This window comes from Pteropus vampyrus, unplaced genomic scaffold (genome assembly GCF_000151845.1).
Source record: "Pteropus vampyrus isolate Shadow unplaced genomic scaffold, Pvam_2.0 Scaffold288, whole genome shotgun sequence".
Lineage (NCBI taxonomy): Eukaryota > Metazoa > Chordata > Mammalia > Chiroptera > Pteropodidae > Pteropus > Pteropus vampyrus.
This window is the reverse complement of record NW_011889069.1, coordinates 3,799,479-3,814,468: the sequence shown is the minus strand read 5'-3', so window position 1 is coordinate 3,814,468 and position 14,990 is coordinate 3,799,479. Positions and strand designations below refer to the sequence as shown.

General features: G+C 53.4%; 1 protein-coding gene across 13 annotated transcripts in view; it reads left to right on the top strand.

Annotated features, from left to right (window-relative positions):
• IGSF9B (immunoglobulin superfamily member 9B) overlaps positions 1-14,990 on the top strand; it is a 58,518-nt gene that overhangs the window by 24,875 nt on the left and 18,653 nt on the right. For 4 of the 13 annotated variants that reach the window (XR_002776446.1, XR_002776445.1, XM_023521034.1 and 1 more), the window contains exons 9-20: positions 30-170; positions 254-370; positions 672-822; positions 1,853-1,976; positions 4,245-4,420; positions 5,488-5,714; positions 6,586-6,670; positions 8,847-9,008; positions 9,375-9,420; positions 10,015-11,664; positions 12,322-12,411; positions 13,169-13,214. Coding sequence is in view for 9 of the 13 variants with exons in the window: in XM_023521034.1 (XP_023376802.1) it covers positions 30-170; positions 254-370; positions 672-822; positions 1,853-1,976; positions 4,245-4,420; positions 5,488-5,714; positions 6,586-6,670; positions 8,847-9,008; positions 9,375-9,420; positions 10,015-11,664; positions 12,322-12,411; positions 13,169-13,214 (3,015 nt within the window). In the remaining 4 variants the exon portion in view is untranslated. Of the gene's footprint in view, positions 1-29; positions 171-253; positions 371-671; positions 823-1,852; positions 1,977-4,244; positions 4,421-5,487; positions 5,715-6,585; positions 6,671-8,846; positions 9,009-9,374; positions 9,421-10,014; positions 11,665-12,321; positions 13,138-13,168; positions 13,215-14,990 lie in introns of those variants that run through there. The other 9 variants (XR_002776447.1, XM_023521039.1, XM_023521032.1 and 6 more) reach the window with 4 other exon arrangements.

Below are 14,990 nucleotides of genomic sequence, written 5' to 3'. Positions count from 1 at the left end.
TGACCATGGCTCCCTATTCACTCTGGCAGAATCTAGGCTGGACCTTGATGGAGGATGGCTCCATTCGAATTGAGGAGGCCACAGAGGAGGCTCTTGGCACTTATACCTGTGTGCCTTACAACACTTTGGGGACCATGGGTCAGTCTGCTCCTGCGCGACTTGTCCTGAAGGTAAGGCCCAGGGCCACGAGTGGCCTCTTTGTGGGCAGGCACCTGAAGTGACTGCCTTTACAGACTTGCTGTGCTTTCCCTAGGATCCCCCGTATTTTACGGTGCTACCAGGCTGGGAGTACAGGCAGGAGGCCGGCCGGGAGCTACTCATACCCTGCGCTGCCGCAGGGGACCCCTTCCCTGTCATCACATGGAGAAAGGTACCTCTGGTTCCTGGAGCTCCCAGGGAGCATGGTTGGCGGGGGAAGGACTCTGATTGGGGGTAAAGACCCAATAGTGGCTCTGTTCTGAGAGGCCAGGTGCTGAGGAGCCAGGGTGACTTCTAGATGGATGCTCTAGATGAAGGGCATTGAGAGGTGCAGGCTGAATGCTCAGGCACTGCCCTCTCCATCCTCTTCTCGGACCCCTGAGGTGTTGGTGGCTTCTCTTCTCCCCTGTCCGACCTGGCTCCTCCCTTACCACCCACTCCTGCCCCCCTCCTTGCCCCCTTGTTTGGCCAAGGTAGGGAAACCCAGCAGAAGCAAGCACAACGCCCTGCCCAGCGGGAGTCTCCAGTTTCGAGCCCTGAGTAAGGAGGACCACGGGGAGTGGGAGTGCATCGCCACCAATGTGGTCACCAGCATCACTGCCAGTACCCACCTGACTGTCATCGGTATGGGGCAGTGGGCAGGCGGGTGGTGGTCTGGGTGCTGGAGACTGGACGTCTTTCCCAAGTTAGTCCACCCTGAACCAGGAGCCTACCATGGGCAGCCCCAGCCCTCTGTGGACTCCGTGTAGGGAGGTGACATGGGGCCTGTCCTGGGGAGGTCCTTTGCTCATGAGGGACACAGAAATTAGGCACCTGCATGGCCAGTAGCAACTGCACAGAGCTCTGAGTCTAGGGTCTAGTAGGGAAGCTGGAAAGCCCTGGATGCTGAGATCCACGGGCTGGGCCTGGCACTGAAGGGGTGACTAGTGTTTACATTTCCTGGGGTGCTGAGCATTCTCCTACTTATCTGTCTGAGGCATGTGTCCATTTTACCTGCTCCTCTGGGGACAGACAGCTCTAGTTGTAACAACAGCCAATAGTTTGGGAGCATTTACCAGCGGTTTTAGGCCCTGTACCAAGTGATGCCTTGTCATCTACAGCTTATGAGGCGGGAGCTGCTATTGCCCCAGTGCACATTCATTGAAAGTGAGGCTGGTGGGGGTTGAACACCTTCTCAGTGCCACATCGCTGATAGTGGTGGGCTCAGGCCTCAAACCCAAGTTGAAGTCTTAACTGCTATGCTATGCTGCCCCTCATGTCACTGTTTGGGTGGTTAAGGCTGTCTTTTAAGGCTGGAGAACTTTACAGGAGAAGTATTTTTTGGCTTTGCCTGTGACCTTAAGGGAGTGTTTCTGTGCTTGGCAAGTGAGCACAGGACTTTGTCCTAGGGTGATGGAGGGCTCCAGTTTCCCCTCGGCTTACATTCCTAGTGCTGGTACCCTCTCCTACTGGATAGACTAAAGTGGACTGGGTTTCCTTCTCCAGCCCTCCTACCTGGTTGGCCAGAGTGCCAGCTCCTCAGTGTCCTCCCCCGCCGCCATCCTCAGTCACTCCACCTGGGGTACTGCCTTTTGCTATGACACAGCAGGTTATGGGTGCCCAGCTCAATTGGCTCAGTTCTCTTCAGTCTTAGAGGTCTCCACTTGGTCTCCAGGCACCAGCCCCCATGCCCCGGGCAGTGTCCGGGTCCAGGTCTCCATGACAACTGCCAACGTGTCCTGGGAGCCAGGCTATGATGGAGGATTCGAGCAGACATTCTCAGTTTGGTACGGACCTCTGTGAGTCAGCCCCGCATGCTTTGCTCTCTGCTTCTCCCTCCCCACCCCCACTTCAGTCAGTCCCTGGGATGGGTGGAGGTTACAGGAATGATTTGGTTCTTTACCAGACCTCCAGATGATGAGGTGTGTAGACACAATGACTCAATTCTTTTGGGGGATGGGTATGTCTAAGGGACTCTGGACGCTCCTGTGTTCCTGGCCCAGGTTTGGGAAGACTATTTGGGCTGTTGCCTGAGTTGTCCACCACCCTCTGCTGCTCTCTCTCCAGCTTATCTCACTGCCCCCTTTTTGTGTCTTTGATTCATTCTTCTTTTAGTTTCCTCTGTCCTCTGGAGTCTGGAAGAGACTCCCAGTCTTCAAGGGCACTGTGAAACAGCCTAGCTGGAAGCAAAGAATCCAGTTCGTATTGTGTCCCTTCCCCAGTGTTTCCAGAAACCGGTGTGAAGGGGTGAACACTTCCTTGCCTGGTCTTCAGCATTGTACTTTCTCTGTGGGGCCATGTGTCTCTGTTGTGTTTATATCTCTAGTATAAATCTATCTAGAAGCAGTGATTTGATATCTTTGCCAAACCATAGGATAGAGATCTAAAAGTTGCATGAATTGGGCTGAGGAAAGGAGGCATAGAAAAGGGGGAGAGAGAAACCACAGTTGGCCCCCTTCCCCTCACTTTAGGATTTCCTGCTCCCCACATTCCTATCCTGAGCAAAGAACCAGCCACCTGCATCATGGGTTCATCCCAGAGCAGGGACAGTGAGCCCCCTCACTTCCTCCTCCTAAGACCTATCTCATCTGGGTGAGCCTCAGCCAGGGCCTCTGGAGGAAGAAACCTCACACCCTGGAGAGAAGCCCCTGGTCATTCAGGGAGAACTCTTGTTGCAGTTCTAAATAGCAAGGGAAGTTGAGAGGGGGCCTGCTCTCTTTCCTGTGATTTGGTGGATATTTCCCAGACTTTGAATATCCTAGGCATTTTTAACTCTGAAGAGGCAAACTGGACCTAGATGATGAGCTTGGAGAACTCTGAGTTGCAACCAGAATACCCTCCCACCCCTTATCTCTGGTCTTCTGGAGGCAGATAGGGGCAGGGACAGGGCCTCCTAACAACCCTGCCGGTGAGCACTGCAAGACCATGGCACTGCTGGGCGGCTGCTTAGCCGGGACAGGGCGTTTGGCATGGTCAGGCCACCTTTAGGGATGCCAGGTGGAAGGTCTGGGCATAGACTGGGGTTTCCCTGGCTGCTGGCGGCTCTGCTCCACGCTGCTGCTCGCTTGCATCGCTCTGTCACACTTCGCTCACCTGCTTTGGTGCCTGGGAGGGGAAGAGTGGGTGCAAAGATTGGGAGGTCTTCTTTCCTCCAGTTCTTTCTGACTGCTTCTAACTCTCCATGTTATGACTGAGACATTTGGCGCTCGCTTCTTTTTGCTGTGCTTTCTGCTGCCTCAGCTCCAGCTCCTGGGTATACACAGTAGTGAGCCTTTGACTTAGAGGGGAATTTGGTGGGCATCAGGGCTGCCTAGTCTCAATCCACAGAACGATAACTCCTCCCAGTGGTGATGTTGGGCACTGCAGATGGCCGGTTTCATTGCGGATGGAGTTAGTTGGGCTGTGGGCTGTGTAGAAAAGTGTCAGTGTTCTCCACAAACAGTGTGACCTTCTCCTTTATTGTGATTTCTGAACCTTAATGCCTTAGGGATCCTGATCCCCACTGTGGAGAAACTCCTGATCTTCTTTGTCATGTACCCTAGACCTCCTCAGATGACTCAAACCTGGTTGGACTGAGTGAGCCCTTTGGGTTATTCTAGGTCCCACTTTTGGCTGTCCCTGGGAGGGCGGGTGGCCTTGGTCACCAGAGTTCTTTCTTTAGTCATGCTGTTGCCAAGTTGCTCTTCTCTTTCATACTGTGGTACCTGCCTTTTTTTCAGTGTCCTTACTCTCCCATGGCACAGTTGCTCTCAGGGTTGTGACCAGGGTGAGATTTTCCCAAAACGCAGTTGGCAGTTTGACCGGTATTTTGAGCATGACTTACACCAAAGTGTCCCTTTTAGAAGAGGGGGTATCAGCAGTGGCTGGTGACCTGAAATTATGAGGATCGGCACAGCCAAAGTTGAGAAGGGCGTCTCACCTTGGTCATTACCTCCTTCCGTCCTTGACCCTGGGAAAGCCAGGTGTACCAACTGCCACTTCCTTGAGGACCTTGCATGCACTCTTGTGTTTCCAGTGTAACCCACCCCACTCCCTTGTCCCCGATCCTTTCTATTTCTCTTGGCCAGGATGAAGCGGGCACAGTTTGGACCCCATGACTGGCTATCTTTGCCAGTGCCACCAGGACCCAGCTGGTTGCTAGTGGATGCCCTGGAGCCTGAGACAGCATACCAGTTCAGTGTCCTGGCCCAGAATAAGCTGGGAACGAGCGCCTTCAGTGAGGTGGTCACTGTGAACACTTTAGGTGAGGGCTCGGGATGTCTCGAGGGTATTTCCCAGAGGACCTGGGGTCGATAAAAATGGTGATGGCAGTGATGGTCCTGGTAGCTAACCTTTAGAGCTTACTGTATGCCAGGCACCTTGCTAAGTGCTTTAGACAGTCCTGTCATTTGATCTCTCAATAAGGATTTGTCACATCATTCTGTGGGGTTTGTCTGGATCAGAGTTCCTCATCCCACATCGGAGCACATTTGGCCAGATTCCTTTTGCACCCTTAGATGAAAGGGAGAGGCTTCGAATTTGGCCTTCCTGGTCAGGCTACATGTTTGCATCTTCCTGTGGCTTCGCAAGGGAGACTAGGAATCCTTCCTCCTCCTGTTCTCCTGCTGGTCCTCTCCTCTGGTCCCAGCCTTATTCGGTGGTGGGAGTGTGGCCAACTCTTCCTTCCTGGACCTAGCGGCTCACTTTTTTTCTTCCTGGCTGTAGTTTTGTTTGTTGTCTTTTCTGGGGCCAGAGAGGGCTTCTGGGAACAGGTGGCACCACTCCAGCCTGGTTTACTGCCACCAAGGTGGGCAGCGGAGACAGAGTGCTTACCTTGCTTGAAAGTGCCCCTTGCTGGGCCTTGATTTTCCACCTGGGCCAAGAAGGGAATTGAAAGAGTGAACTGTGTGGGGGAAGATATTCCTACTTCCTTGGAAGAGAATAAAATATATGTTTTACATATTTTTTAAAGATACTATCTTATTAAAAAGATAATTACATTTAATTCTTCCTTCTTCCCTGTAGTTCCTTTTTTCCTTTTGAGAAACTTGATTCCCTCGTAGAGGAATTTTAGAGGTACTCTGAAAACAGAAGCATGAAGCTTTGGGCCCACTTACTCTGCCTCTTTCCTTTGGGTCACAAGAGCTCTTTTCTCTGACACTCTTGCCCCTGAAATGAGGCAAACACTGGCATGTGGGCATGTGACTGTCATCTTGGGGTTATGATGGTCCCAGAGACACATGTTGAGCCAGCAGATAGCACAGGGAAGATGAGGATGCAGTGACTTCAGCACTCCTGTGTTGTCTCCCTCTGTCTCTCCTGCCACTGCAGCATTCCCCATCACTACTCCAGAACCCCTGGTGCTGGTTACTCCACCACGGTGCCTCACAGCCAATCGGACCCAGCAGGGTGTACTCCTGTCTTGGCTCCCACCTGCCAATCACAGCTTTCCCATTGACCGCTACGTCATGGAGTTTCGTGTCGGAGAACGCTGGGAGATGTTAGACGATGCAATCCCAGGCACCGATGGAGAATTCTTTGCCAAGGATCTGTCCCAAGTGAGGACCTAGCTTTCCCTTGCTTCTTCTTCCCATATTCTGGAAGTGACCGGACTCTTTCTAGAGTCACTGGAAGCTTCGAATGTGACCCAACTTGGGTGAATGAGGTCTGGCCACATACTGTACCACATCACTGTTCCTGTATTCTCCCAGCTCTGCTACCAAGGTTTGGAATCCTCAGATCATAAAGACTGAGGTCTCACAGATTCAGGACCATCTCTGTGGTAGTGTGGAGCTATACCGCCTTGAGGGGTTTCTCTAAGCGCTGACATGAGCTAGGGAAGGGTAGGGCAGGGCCAGAACCTAGCACATGTAATCAGACACTGACCTCAGCTCCTTATTAGGAGCCTAGCTGGGATGGGCATAGGATTTCCCAGATGGACTGTCTTCTAGCTTCACCCATTAACAATTCAGAGCCCTAGAGAACACATTATTTTTATTCCAGCTGACCCCCTTTAAACTTTGATGTCTCTCTAGTCAGAGAGAGGAAATAGCTTATTTCATGGATACAGACAACCTCATCATCTCATCTGTCTTTCTGTTTTCCTTCCTTGAATACTCAATTGTTGCTGGAATTGGTTTGTGGTGGCTCCTGAAAGCCCCTGTATGCATCTCTTCCCAACTCTGCTATTAGTGACCTCACTGAATTCAGCCACGGTCAGAGTGTTTGCACCATGGCAATTGGCAAATGCTACAAATCAGGACTTTTTTTTTTCACTTGAGAGCTGGTTGTTAAACATTCCCAGTATCCACTCCTTCCAGTGCTTAGTTTCAGGAGATATCACTGCAGGGTCAGTAGTGCTGGGCCAGTGGTGGGCCAGTGGCTGCCTCAGGTCCCTTGGCTGACAGGGTGTTGTCCCTGGGGCTGTAGGACACCTGGTACGAGTTCCGGGTCTTGGCCGTCATGCAGGATCTGGTCAGCGAGCCCAGCAACATCGCCGGCGTCTCCAGCACAGGTACTCCAGGGGTGGGGGTTCTCTTAAAGCTGGGGGGGACGTAAGCCCCAGAGCCACAGGGGAGTCCCTTTATGAAATAGCCAGCATGGGAAGAGAGGCTGAATCAGAAACTAAGGAGCACTCCATTGAAACTGTGAATTGTAGCATTTCCTAAGCCCATCAGATCCATGCTTCTACTTCCATGGTGGAGAGGATTTCTTCAACTCAAGAGCTGTGTTAATGCCAGTTTCTATAAGACAGCCACAGAAAATCAGCTAATCTTCTTAGTATAGTAGTCAAAAAGAACTTGATTTAAGTTATTTTGCTTTAACATCTGTTTCCTTCAGTGAGATCATCTGTAGTGGGGTGGGGTGGTGAGTTGGAGCAAAGAGAACACAGGTCAACAAGTATCTATTCAATGCCTATTGTAAGGCTGCTGTATAATTATGGTGGTTTTATTTAGAAAATTGCTGCCTGGTGTTGTTTCCCTCCACTCTTTCCTCACCATAGATTTTTTTTCCAGGCTCAGTAAAGCCAGCTCCCTAGCATTTTATCAATTTCTCTATTTTTCCTTGGCCCTGGTCTCATTTCTATACATCTTTCTCTGGTTACAGTTCCTGAAACATAGCAATGTCCCTCCCTCCCCCTGTGGAGTGGTTACTTGGTATGGGAAGAGGTGCTCGCTTAGTGATAAAACAATGGCACCATTTCCATGGGCACTGCTCACACAAACACCCCTGGGACCAGTTGGCAAGGAGCTTGGCCAAGTGCTGGGGTGGGCAGATTGGGAAGAGGGCAGGGAAGGATGGAAGTGGCATGAGAGCATTTGGGGGGAGTGGAGTATGACTTCTGTCTCATATATTACACATTATGTTTATGTATGTATGTGTGTGTATATATGTGTGTATGTGTGTGTCTGTACACACACACACACACACACACACACACATACACACACATCTCCTTTAGACAGCAGAAACCAGCATACTTCTGTCTTGGCTTCCCTCCAGGGAAGAGACTTGGAGAGGTGGAGGACTGGGGAACAGAGCTTGCAGCAAGGCCAGGATAGAAGACTTGAGGGTTTTGCAGGCTCATCTCAGTGAACTGTTCTGTATTCAGTGGCTTGGTATCTGGATCCCAAGAGGAAACATACATAGCTGGAAGACTCCTCATGGGTGAATGAGGATGCAGCAACCTAAACATTCCCCCAAATTAAGCCCCCATTTCCAAAGGCCGTAGCATTCATTTTTCTAGTCAGCCACTCAGCGTGATTTGGATTATTTTTGTCCATTGTTATTATCAACATAGCAATGGATTCTGGCCAAATATATCAGAATATGTAGATTTCTCCTTCGATGAACCTAAAGGATGGCACTCAACTAATATAACTATCCTTTGTAGTATAATACAGTGGACTGGGGTCCAGTCCTGGCTCTGTCACTAATCATCTCTATGAATTTGGGTACAAAGTGAGCCTCAGTTCTTTACTGCAGAATGAGGAAGTTGGACCCATTAACCATGTCTCTGCTGGCTCCAGCATTCTGTACCTGAGATGACCGGGACATGCTAATCTTCCCTGTAGAAGTTGCTCACCTGTAGTGTAAGGAGTTAGAAATGGATCTGAATTGTGCAGTAAGAAGCCCTCTCCCAGGTGTTATCACATCTATGCTCATTTTGTGAAGATGGCAGGGTGGAAGGCAGAGAACACCAAACTGGAAGTCAGAATAACTGTGTGTAGTTGCGGCACTGATACATAGTATCTATGTAAACAAGTCGCTCAAACTCGGCAAATCCCAGATTTCTCATTTAGAGAATGAGAGCAATAATGTGTGCTCTGTCTACTTCATGGGGTTAATGTGAGAATATCTGATAATATGGATGAAAGAACTTTTTAAAAAGCACTAGACGAGTCTAGATTATTATTGAAATTCTTATCCCCATAAAGGTAAGCTATAGATGCTCTTTCTTCTTTACTAGCTATGTGGGAACCACTCGCCCTGTATAAACTACCCCTTCTTCTTCCTCCCCTGCCACATAAACCTCTTCATTGCTAGAGTTGAGCATGGATCGAGCCTGAGCCTTAAATCGTTGTGCTACCGAGGCAGGGATGGATGCTACCTGGGGGATGGATGTCAGGGTAGGTGGGGGTCTTTGGGGGAGAAAGGGACTCATACATGCTCCCTGCCCCTCCCGGCAGACATCTTCCCACAGCCGGACCTGACTGATGACGGGTTAGCTCGGCCTGTGTTGGCTGGAATTGTAGCTACCATCTGCTTCTTGGCAGCTGCCATCCTGTTCAGCACCCTGGCCGCCTGCTTTGTCAACAAGCAGCGCAAGCGTAAGCTCAAGCGCAAAAAAGGTGGGTGTCACCCCCACCCCCTGCTCTACCTGGCCCAGTTTCAAAAGCTCCCCGTTAGGAGGGATGGCCCATTTTTAGCATGGTCTCTCTTCAAAAGAAAGAAGCCAAAATCCTGTGGGTATAGCTGCCAGTGGGACTTGATTTGAAAGAGGGAGAAAGGAAGCAGGGATGGTGGGGAGATTGATAGACCAGAACTAAAGTGAAGGCAGGGCCTGCTGGTGAGCACAGGACTCTGAACTTGATCTAAAGATGCCAGACATTGGAAGGAGCTGCTTCCCTCTGTGGCTCTCCTTTGGGCCCTGTTTCAGCTGGGTTGTGTTTCGTTGTCTCGGGCCTCAGTAAGCTCTCTCTCTTCTTTCCTTCCAGATCCTCCACTCTCCATCACTCACTGCAGGAAGAGTCTGGAGTCTCCGTAAGTGCCCAGCAGAACTATGACATGGCTGTTTGTGGTGCGTGGGTGGAGGGTAAAGTATGGAGACAGGTAGATGGTTTGCCTTGCTCAGCCCCATGACAGCGTTTCTAAGCTGTTTACTGTTAGCTGATCTGAGTAGTAATTTTAAGTTGTCCACACCGTCTTTTGCAGAGGGATTCAAATTCATGGATAATCCATTTCTCTTTAGCTTTGGAATGCATTTCTGTGATTTTTTTGGTCATCCTAACAGATTTGCTTTCTTACTATGTTTTGCATAAGTTTAATTAAAATGAACTTGCTTTTTGTGAGCTGCCTGGGAATGAAGTTGCAGGTATGACTGGATAGAGCATGGCAAACGATAGGGACAGGGCAAAATAAAAGTAGAAATGTGGATGTTTATTCAGTAAACACATCTAGACAATCGAGAGTTGGCCAGAGAGTTTCATGCTAAAATACGCAGCCCACCTGCAGGCCTTTTCCTTATCGTCTTATCATCTTCTCAGGTGTTTGTGGTCAGTGTTTCTAAGAGAACAAAGAGAATGGACCAGTGTTTCTCCTGCCTCATCCCTCTTGCTCTCTTTCCTGTTCCCACAGCTTGTCCTCTGGCAAGGTGAGCCCAGAGAGCATCCGGACGCTCCGGGCCCCATCGGAGTCCTCTGATGACCAGGGTCAGCCAGCAGCCAAGAGGATGCTGAGTCCCACCCGGGAGAAGGAGCTGTCATTGTACAAGAAGACCAAGAGAGCCATCAGCAGCAAGAAGTACAGTGTGGCCAAGGCCGAGGCTGAGGCTGAGGCCACAACGCCCATCGAGCTTATCAGCAGAGGCCCGGACGGCCGCTTTGTGATGGGTCCCTCCGAGGTGGAGCCCTCGGTCAAGGGCAGGCGCATCGAGGGCTTTCCCTTTGCGGAGGAGACAGACATGTACCCTGAGTTCCGCCAGTCCGACGAGGAGAATGACGACCCTCTCGTGCCCACATCCGTGACTGCCCTGAAGTCCCAGCTGACCCCTCTGTCATCCAGCCAGGAGTCCTACCTGCCACCACCAGCATACAGCCCTCGGTTCCAGCCCCGGGGGCTGGAGGGCCCCGGTGGCCTGGAAGGTCGGCTCCAGGCTACAGGCCAAGCCAGGCCCCCTGCCCCCCGGCCCTTCCACCACGGCCAGTATTATGGGTACCTCAGCAGCAGCAGCCCTGGGGAGGTGGAGCCGCCACCCTTCTACATGCCAGAAGTGGGCAGCCCCCTGAGCTCTGTCATGTCCTCCCCACCCCTGCACACCGAGGGGCCTTTTGGCCACCCCACCATCCCTGAGGAAAACGGAGAGAACGCTTCCAACAGCACGCTGCCCTTGACTCAGACACCTACAGGCGGCCGCTCGCCTGAGCCCTGGGGCCGGCCAGAATTCCCCTTTGGGGGACTGGAAACCCCGGCCATGATGTTCCCCCACCAGCTGCACCCCTGTGATGTAGCCGAGAGTCTGCAGCCCAAGGCCTGTCTCCCCCGAGGACTGCCCCCCAGCTCCCTCCAGGTGCCCGCGGCCTACCCGGGCATTCTGTCTCTGGAGGCGCCAAAGGGTTGGGTAGGCAAGCCACCGGGCAGAGGCCCTGTCCCAGTGCCCACCACCGCCAAGTGGCAGGACAGACCTATGCAACCTCTGGTGAGCCAAGGGCAGCTAAGACATACCAGCCAAGGTATGGGCATACCCGTGTTGCCTTACCCTGAGCCTGCCGAGCCGGGGGGGCACGGCGGACCCAGCACGTTTGGCCTGGACACCAGGTGGTATGATCCACAGACCCGGCCCCGGCCCAGCCCCCGGCAGGCCAGGCGCGCCGAGCCCAGTTTACATCAAGTGGTGCTACAGCCGTCCCGGCTCTCGCCTCTGACCCAAAGCCCCCTCAGCTCCCGCACTGGCTCCCCTGAGCTTGCCGCCAGGGCCCGGCCTCGCCCCAGCCTCCTGCAGCAGGCCGAGATGTCAGAGATCACCCTCCAGCCACCGGCCGCAGTCAGCTTCTCTCGCAAGTCCACACCATCCACGGGCTCCCCATCCCAGAGCAGCCGCAGCGGGAGTCCCAGCTACCGGCCTGCAGTGGGCTTCACCACTCTGGCCACGGGCTACCCTTCCCCTCCGCCGGGCCCTGCGGGGCCTGCGGACAACTTGGATGTGTTTGGACAGACGCCTTCCCCTCGAAGGATGGGGGAGGAGCTGCTCAGACCAGACCCCCCTCCCCCACAGCTACCTACTTCAGGGTGAGTGTGAGCTGGTCTCTCCTGCCCACCATCACCTGGTCATCTTGCTGCCCTGATACCTTGCCTCGCCCTCCACCCTCCATCAACCCGAATGACAGGGCTTGTCTGGACATGCTGCAGTGTCCCTTCGGGACAGGGGTTCTGGTCTTGGCATTGGCAGGGTGTGGTCATTGGGGTGGGGGTGGGGCTTACCTGCCCAGGTACCCTTCCAGGAGCATGAGGAATTTCTTTCCACCCAGCCCAGAGCTCTCAAGAGGCTCCAAGGGTGATGGGGAGTGTGGGCACACATGGACAAGGGGAGGGGCGTGGGGTGTCTGAATGAGTGGCCACCCCAGATTTTTCATGGAGTGGGGTGCTCTTTGTGTCCCCATGATCTTGGCTTTGGGGGTGGTCCTAGGGTTTGCCCAGAGACCTTGCATCCAGCCTCCTTTTCTTCCCCAGCCCCGCCTTGCTTAGCAGGACCCTGAAACCTGACTTCTCTGGACCATGAGGCCAGGGACTCTTATCCCCAAACCCCTGCCCTTAACAGCCTAGTGGGCGCCGGGCGCCTCCCACAGTCTCTCCAGGGGGCGCATCCTGGAGGCTGGGAGCCAAATCTCAGGCTGTGAACCATGTGCCTGGAGCCACATACCCCACCCCAACCTGTGTGCCTCATAGGAAGCTGCAGACAGACAGACAGACAGACAAGCTCCTGCGATCAGCCTGCCCGAGAGAGCACACTCTAAACTGTAGCAGCTGGTATTCCAGGTACCAGAGTCAGCCTGGACACCTGTCTGTGCCTCTTTTTCTCTTGTCTTTCTTCCCCTGCTCTCCTCCTTTCTCCTCCTCCCCTTCCTTCCTCAAGTCTGTCTTTCTCTCTGTCTTTCTTCTTCATCTTCTCTGAGTTGGTGCGACTTGCTCGGAAGAGCCTGCAATGTCTCTTTAGTGACTCCCAGTCCCTCCTGCCCTCCCTCCCCATCTCTTTCTCTCTCTGGTTCCGTCCTTTGGTCTCTCTTCTTGATGTGGCCGACTGTGCAGGGGAGCAGAGAGTTCCAGAGGAGGCTGGCCTGGTGGTAGGCAGGATGGGAGACGTTTGAGGAGGAGGGAGCCCAGTGTCCTTCCCCTGCCCCATTCACTCCCACCCTCTCTGGTACCTGGAAGTACAAGCCTCACCTCCCACTCCCACCCTGTTCCTGCTGGGGGTGAAGGAAGTGGGCCTCGGGAGGTGCTGGAGAGCTCTAGCTAGGATGCCAGGCGTGGCGCGTAGTGGCTGGAGGTGCCTGTGTCTGTGCAGGAGATGCTGTGCGCGCAGCCTTGTTGTCTGTGCTTTGCAGCTCTCTCATCTGCTTCGTCCCATTGTGCCGTCTGGTTCTCTGTCTCTCTCCTCTCCTTCCCCTCGCCCCATTCTCTAGCTTCGCCTGTTGGTTCTCTGGTCCCTGTGCTCCTCCCCCCTCCCCTCTGGGTGTGCGTGGGTGGTTCCCCCACGGCCTGTGTTGATAACTGCTTTGTTTCTGATTGATCTCAGCTATCTGGGCAGTGTTGTCGAGACAAGCCTCTCCTCAGCTCAATAGGTAAGGGAGCTCTGCGGCTGGGGCAGGGCGGGGGGTGGACAGGCGGATGGGGCTTCGGCAGGGCCATCGCTTCCTTTACAGGGGAATCCAGACCGTAGCCCCTCACCCCCTCTGTGGGGGCAGCAGCCTCTGCTCCTCTATCCCCACAGCTTCTGGGTTCCCCACATCATGCTACTCCAACAGCCCTACCAGGCCACGCTCGGGCATTGCCTAGCTGCAGCTTTTCACTCCACTCCCCATGTCAAGTCCTCTCCCACAGCCTCCCTGCAGTTTTCCTCACTCAGACACCTCATCATCCTGCTTCCAACACACCCAGAGCTTCCATAGAAGCCCCCTGGGACCCTGCATGCACTTTGAAGGACCCAGAATGCCTAAGATCTGCTTCGCATCTGTGCACCCTTGGAAACTTGTCTGGGGCCACACTGGTACCCAGGAACACCCCTCTCTGCCCTGTTTTCCCAGCAGCCTCAGGCATAGCCCCCCTTCCCCCTAACCCCCCGCCGCAACCACCAAAAAATAAAAAATAAAAAATAAAAAACCACCACTACCACCACCAACAACACAGACCTTCCCCAGGATGACTGGCCCCTCACTGTCTTCTTGGGATCTTACTAATAGTGAGTCCTCTCCAGGAGCACAGGATTGGGGTGTTGCCCGGCAATTTCCCTCAACCACTGGATCTTCCATAGGACCAGGTCACCTTTGGTCCTTTGAGGGCAAGGGCAGGAGGATGTCACTGCTTCCCATGCTTCTTTTATTCTGCAGCCCGTTCTTGGCTGTTATGAGACTGAGATGTGGACCTTGCCCTCAGGTTCAAATTGCTCTTGGGGTCCCCATAGTAGCCTCTCCTGACCCCCGTGGGTGCCAGCTGTAGGGAGAGGGTCTTGTGAGGAGCTCTGCAGAGGAGAGGACAGGGTTCCCAGGCAGAAGGAAGTTGAGTTGGCAAGAGGCAAACATGCCCGGAGCTGCAACACTGCACTCCTTCCTCTGCTCTCCACCGTGATGACCCCTCTCCCATCTTCCTCCAAGTGGGGGTTTCCGGAGCTGGGCATGTAGAGGGGTATGAAGTGTCTTAAAGAAGCTTTTAGGCTCACTTGCTTTCTTGGTAACTAAGAGCCTCTTTTTGCCATGGACGCCACTGCCATGCTTCTGGGAACATGTAGACCCCACGGCCCTCAGATGGAAGAGGGAGAACCTCCTTCTGGTACTTCTGATTTCCCTAAGTGAGAAGCAGCTGCCTCCCTTTACCACCTGGAGATGTCCAGGGAGGCTTATCATTCTAATTCAGGACTATAAATCTCCCGTAGTCATAAAGGTGTCCCACAATGAGGATGCCATGCCAATTCTTTATGATCCGCAGCTATAAAAGTGTTAGCAGTCAAGAGGCCCTGGGATGGTGTGGGGCCAGCTGGGGGCCCCACTTCCGCTGTTAGCACTGGGAGAGTGTGGAGGTGTCACGAAGTCTTTGTGAGCTCACGTGTGCTAGGGGCCTCCTGTGGCCTGCCAGGTGGATGCTCCAGCGTGACAGTGACTGGACTGTCTTCTGTCTTCCCTGCTCTCCCTCCCTGCCCCAAGTTATGACCCCTCTGTCACCCCCCAGAAGTATGACAGCTTCAAGACCAGCTTTCTCACTCCACTCCTCAAAAGTACCTGGATCCCATTGTCATTTGCTCTTGCCACTCCCCTTCACTCAACCGTTGACCCCCTCTCCCCACTGTCCCCACTGCATCAGATCTGAGGGAGCCGAGCTATCATACTCTCACTGCTGTGGCAAAC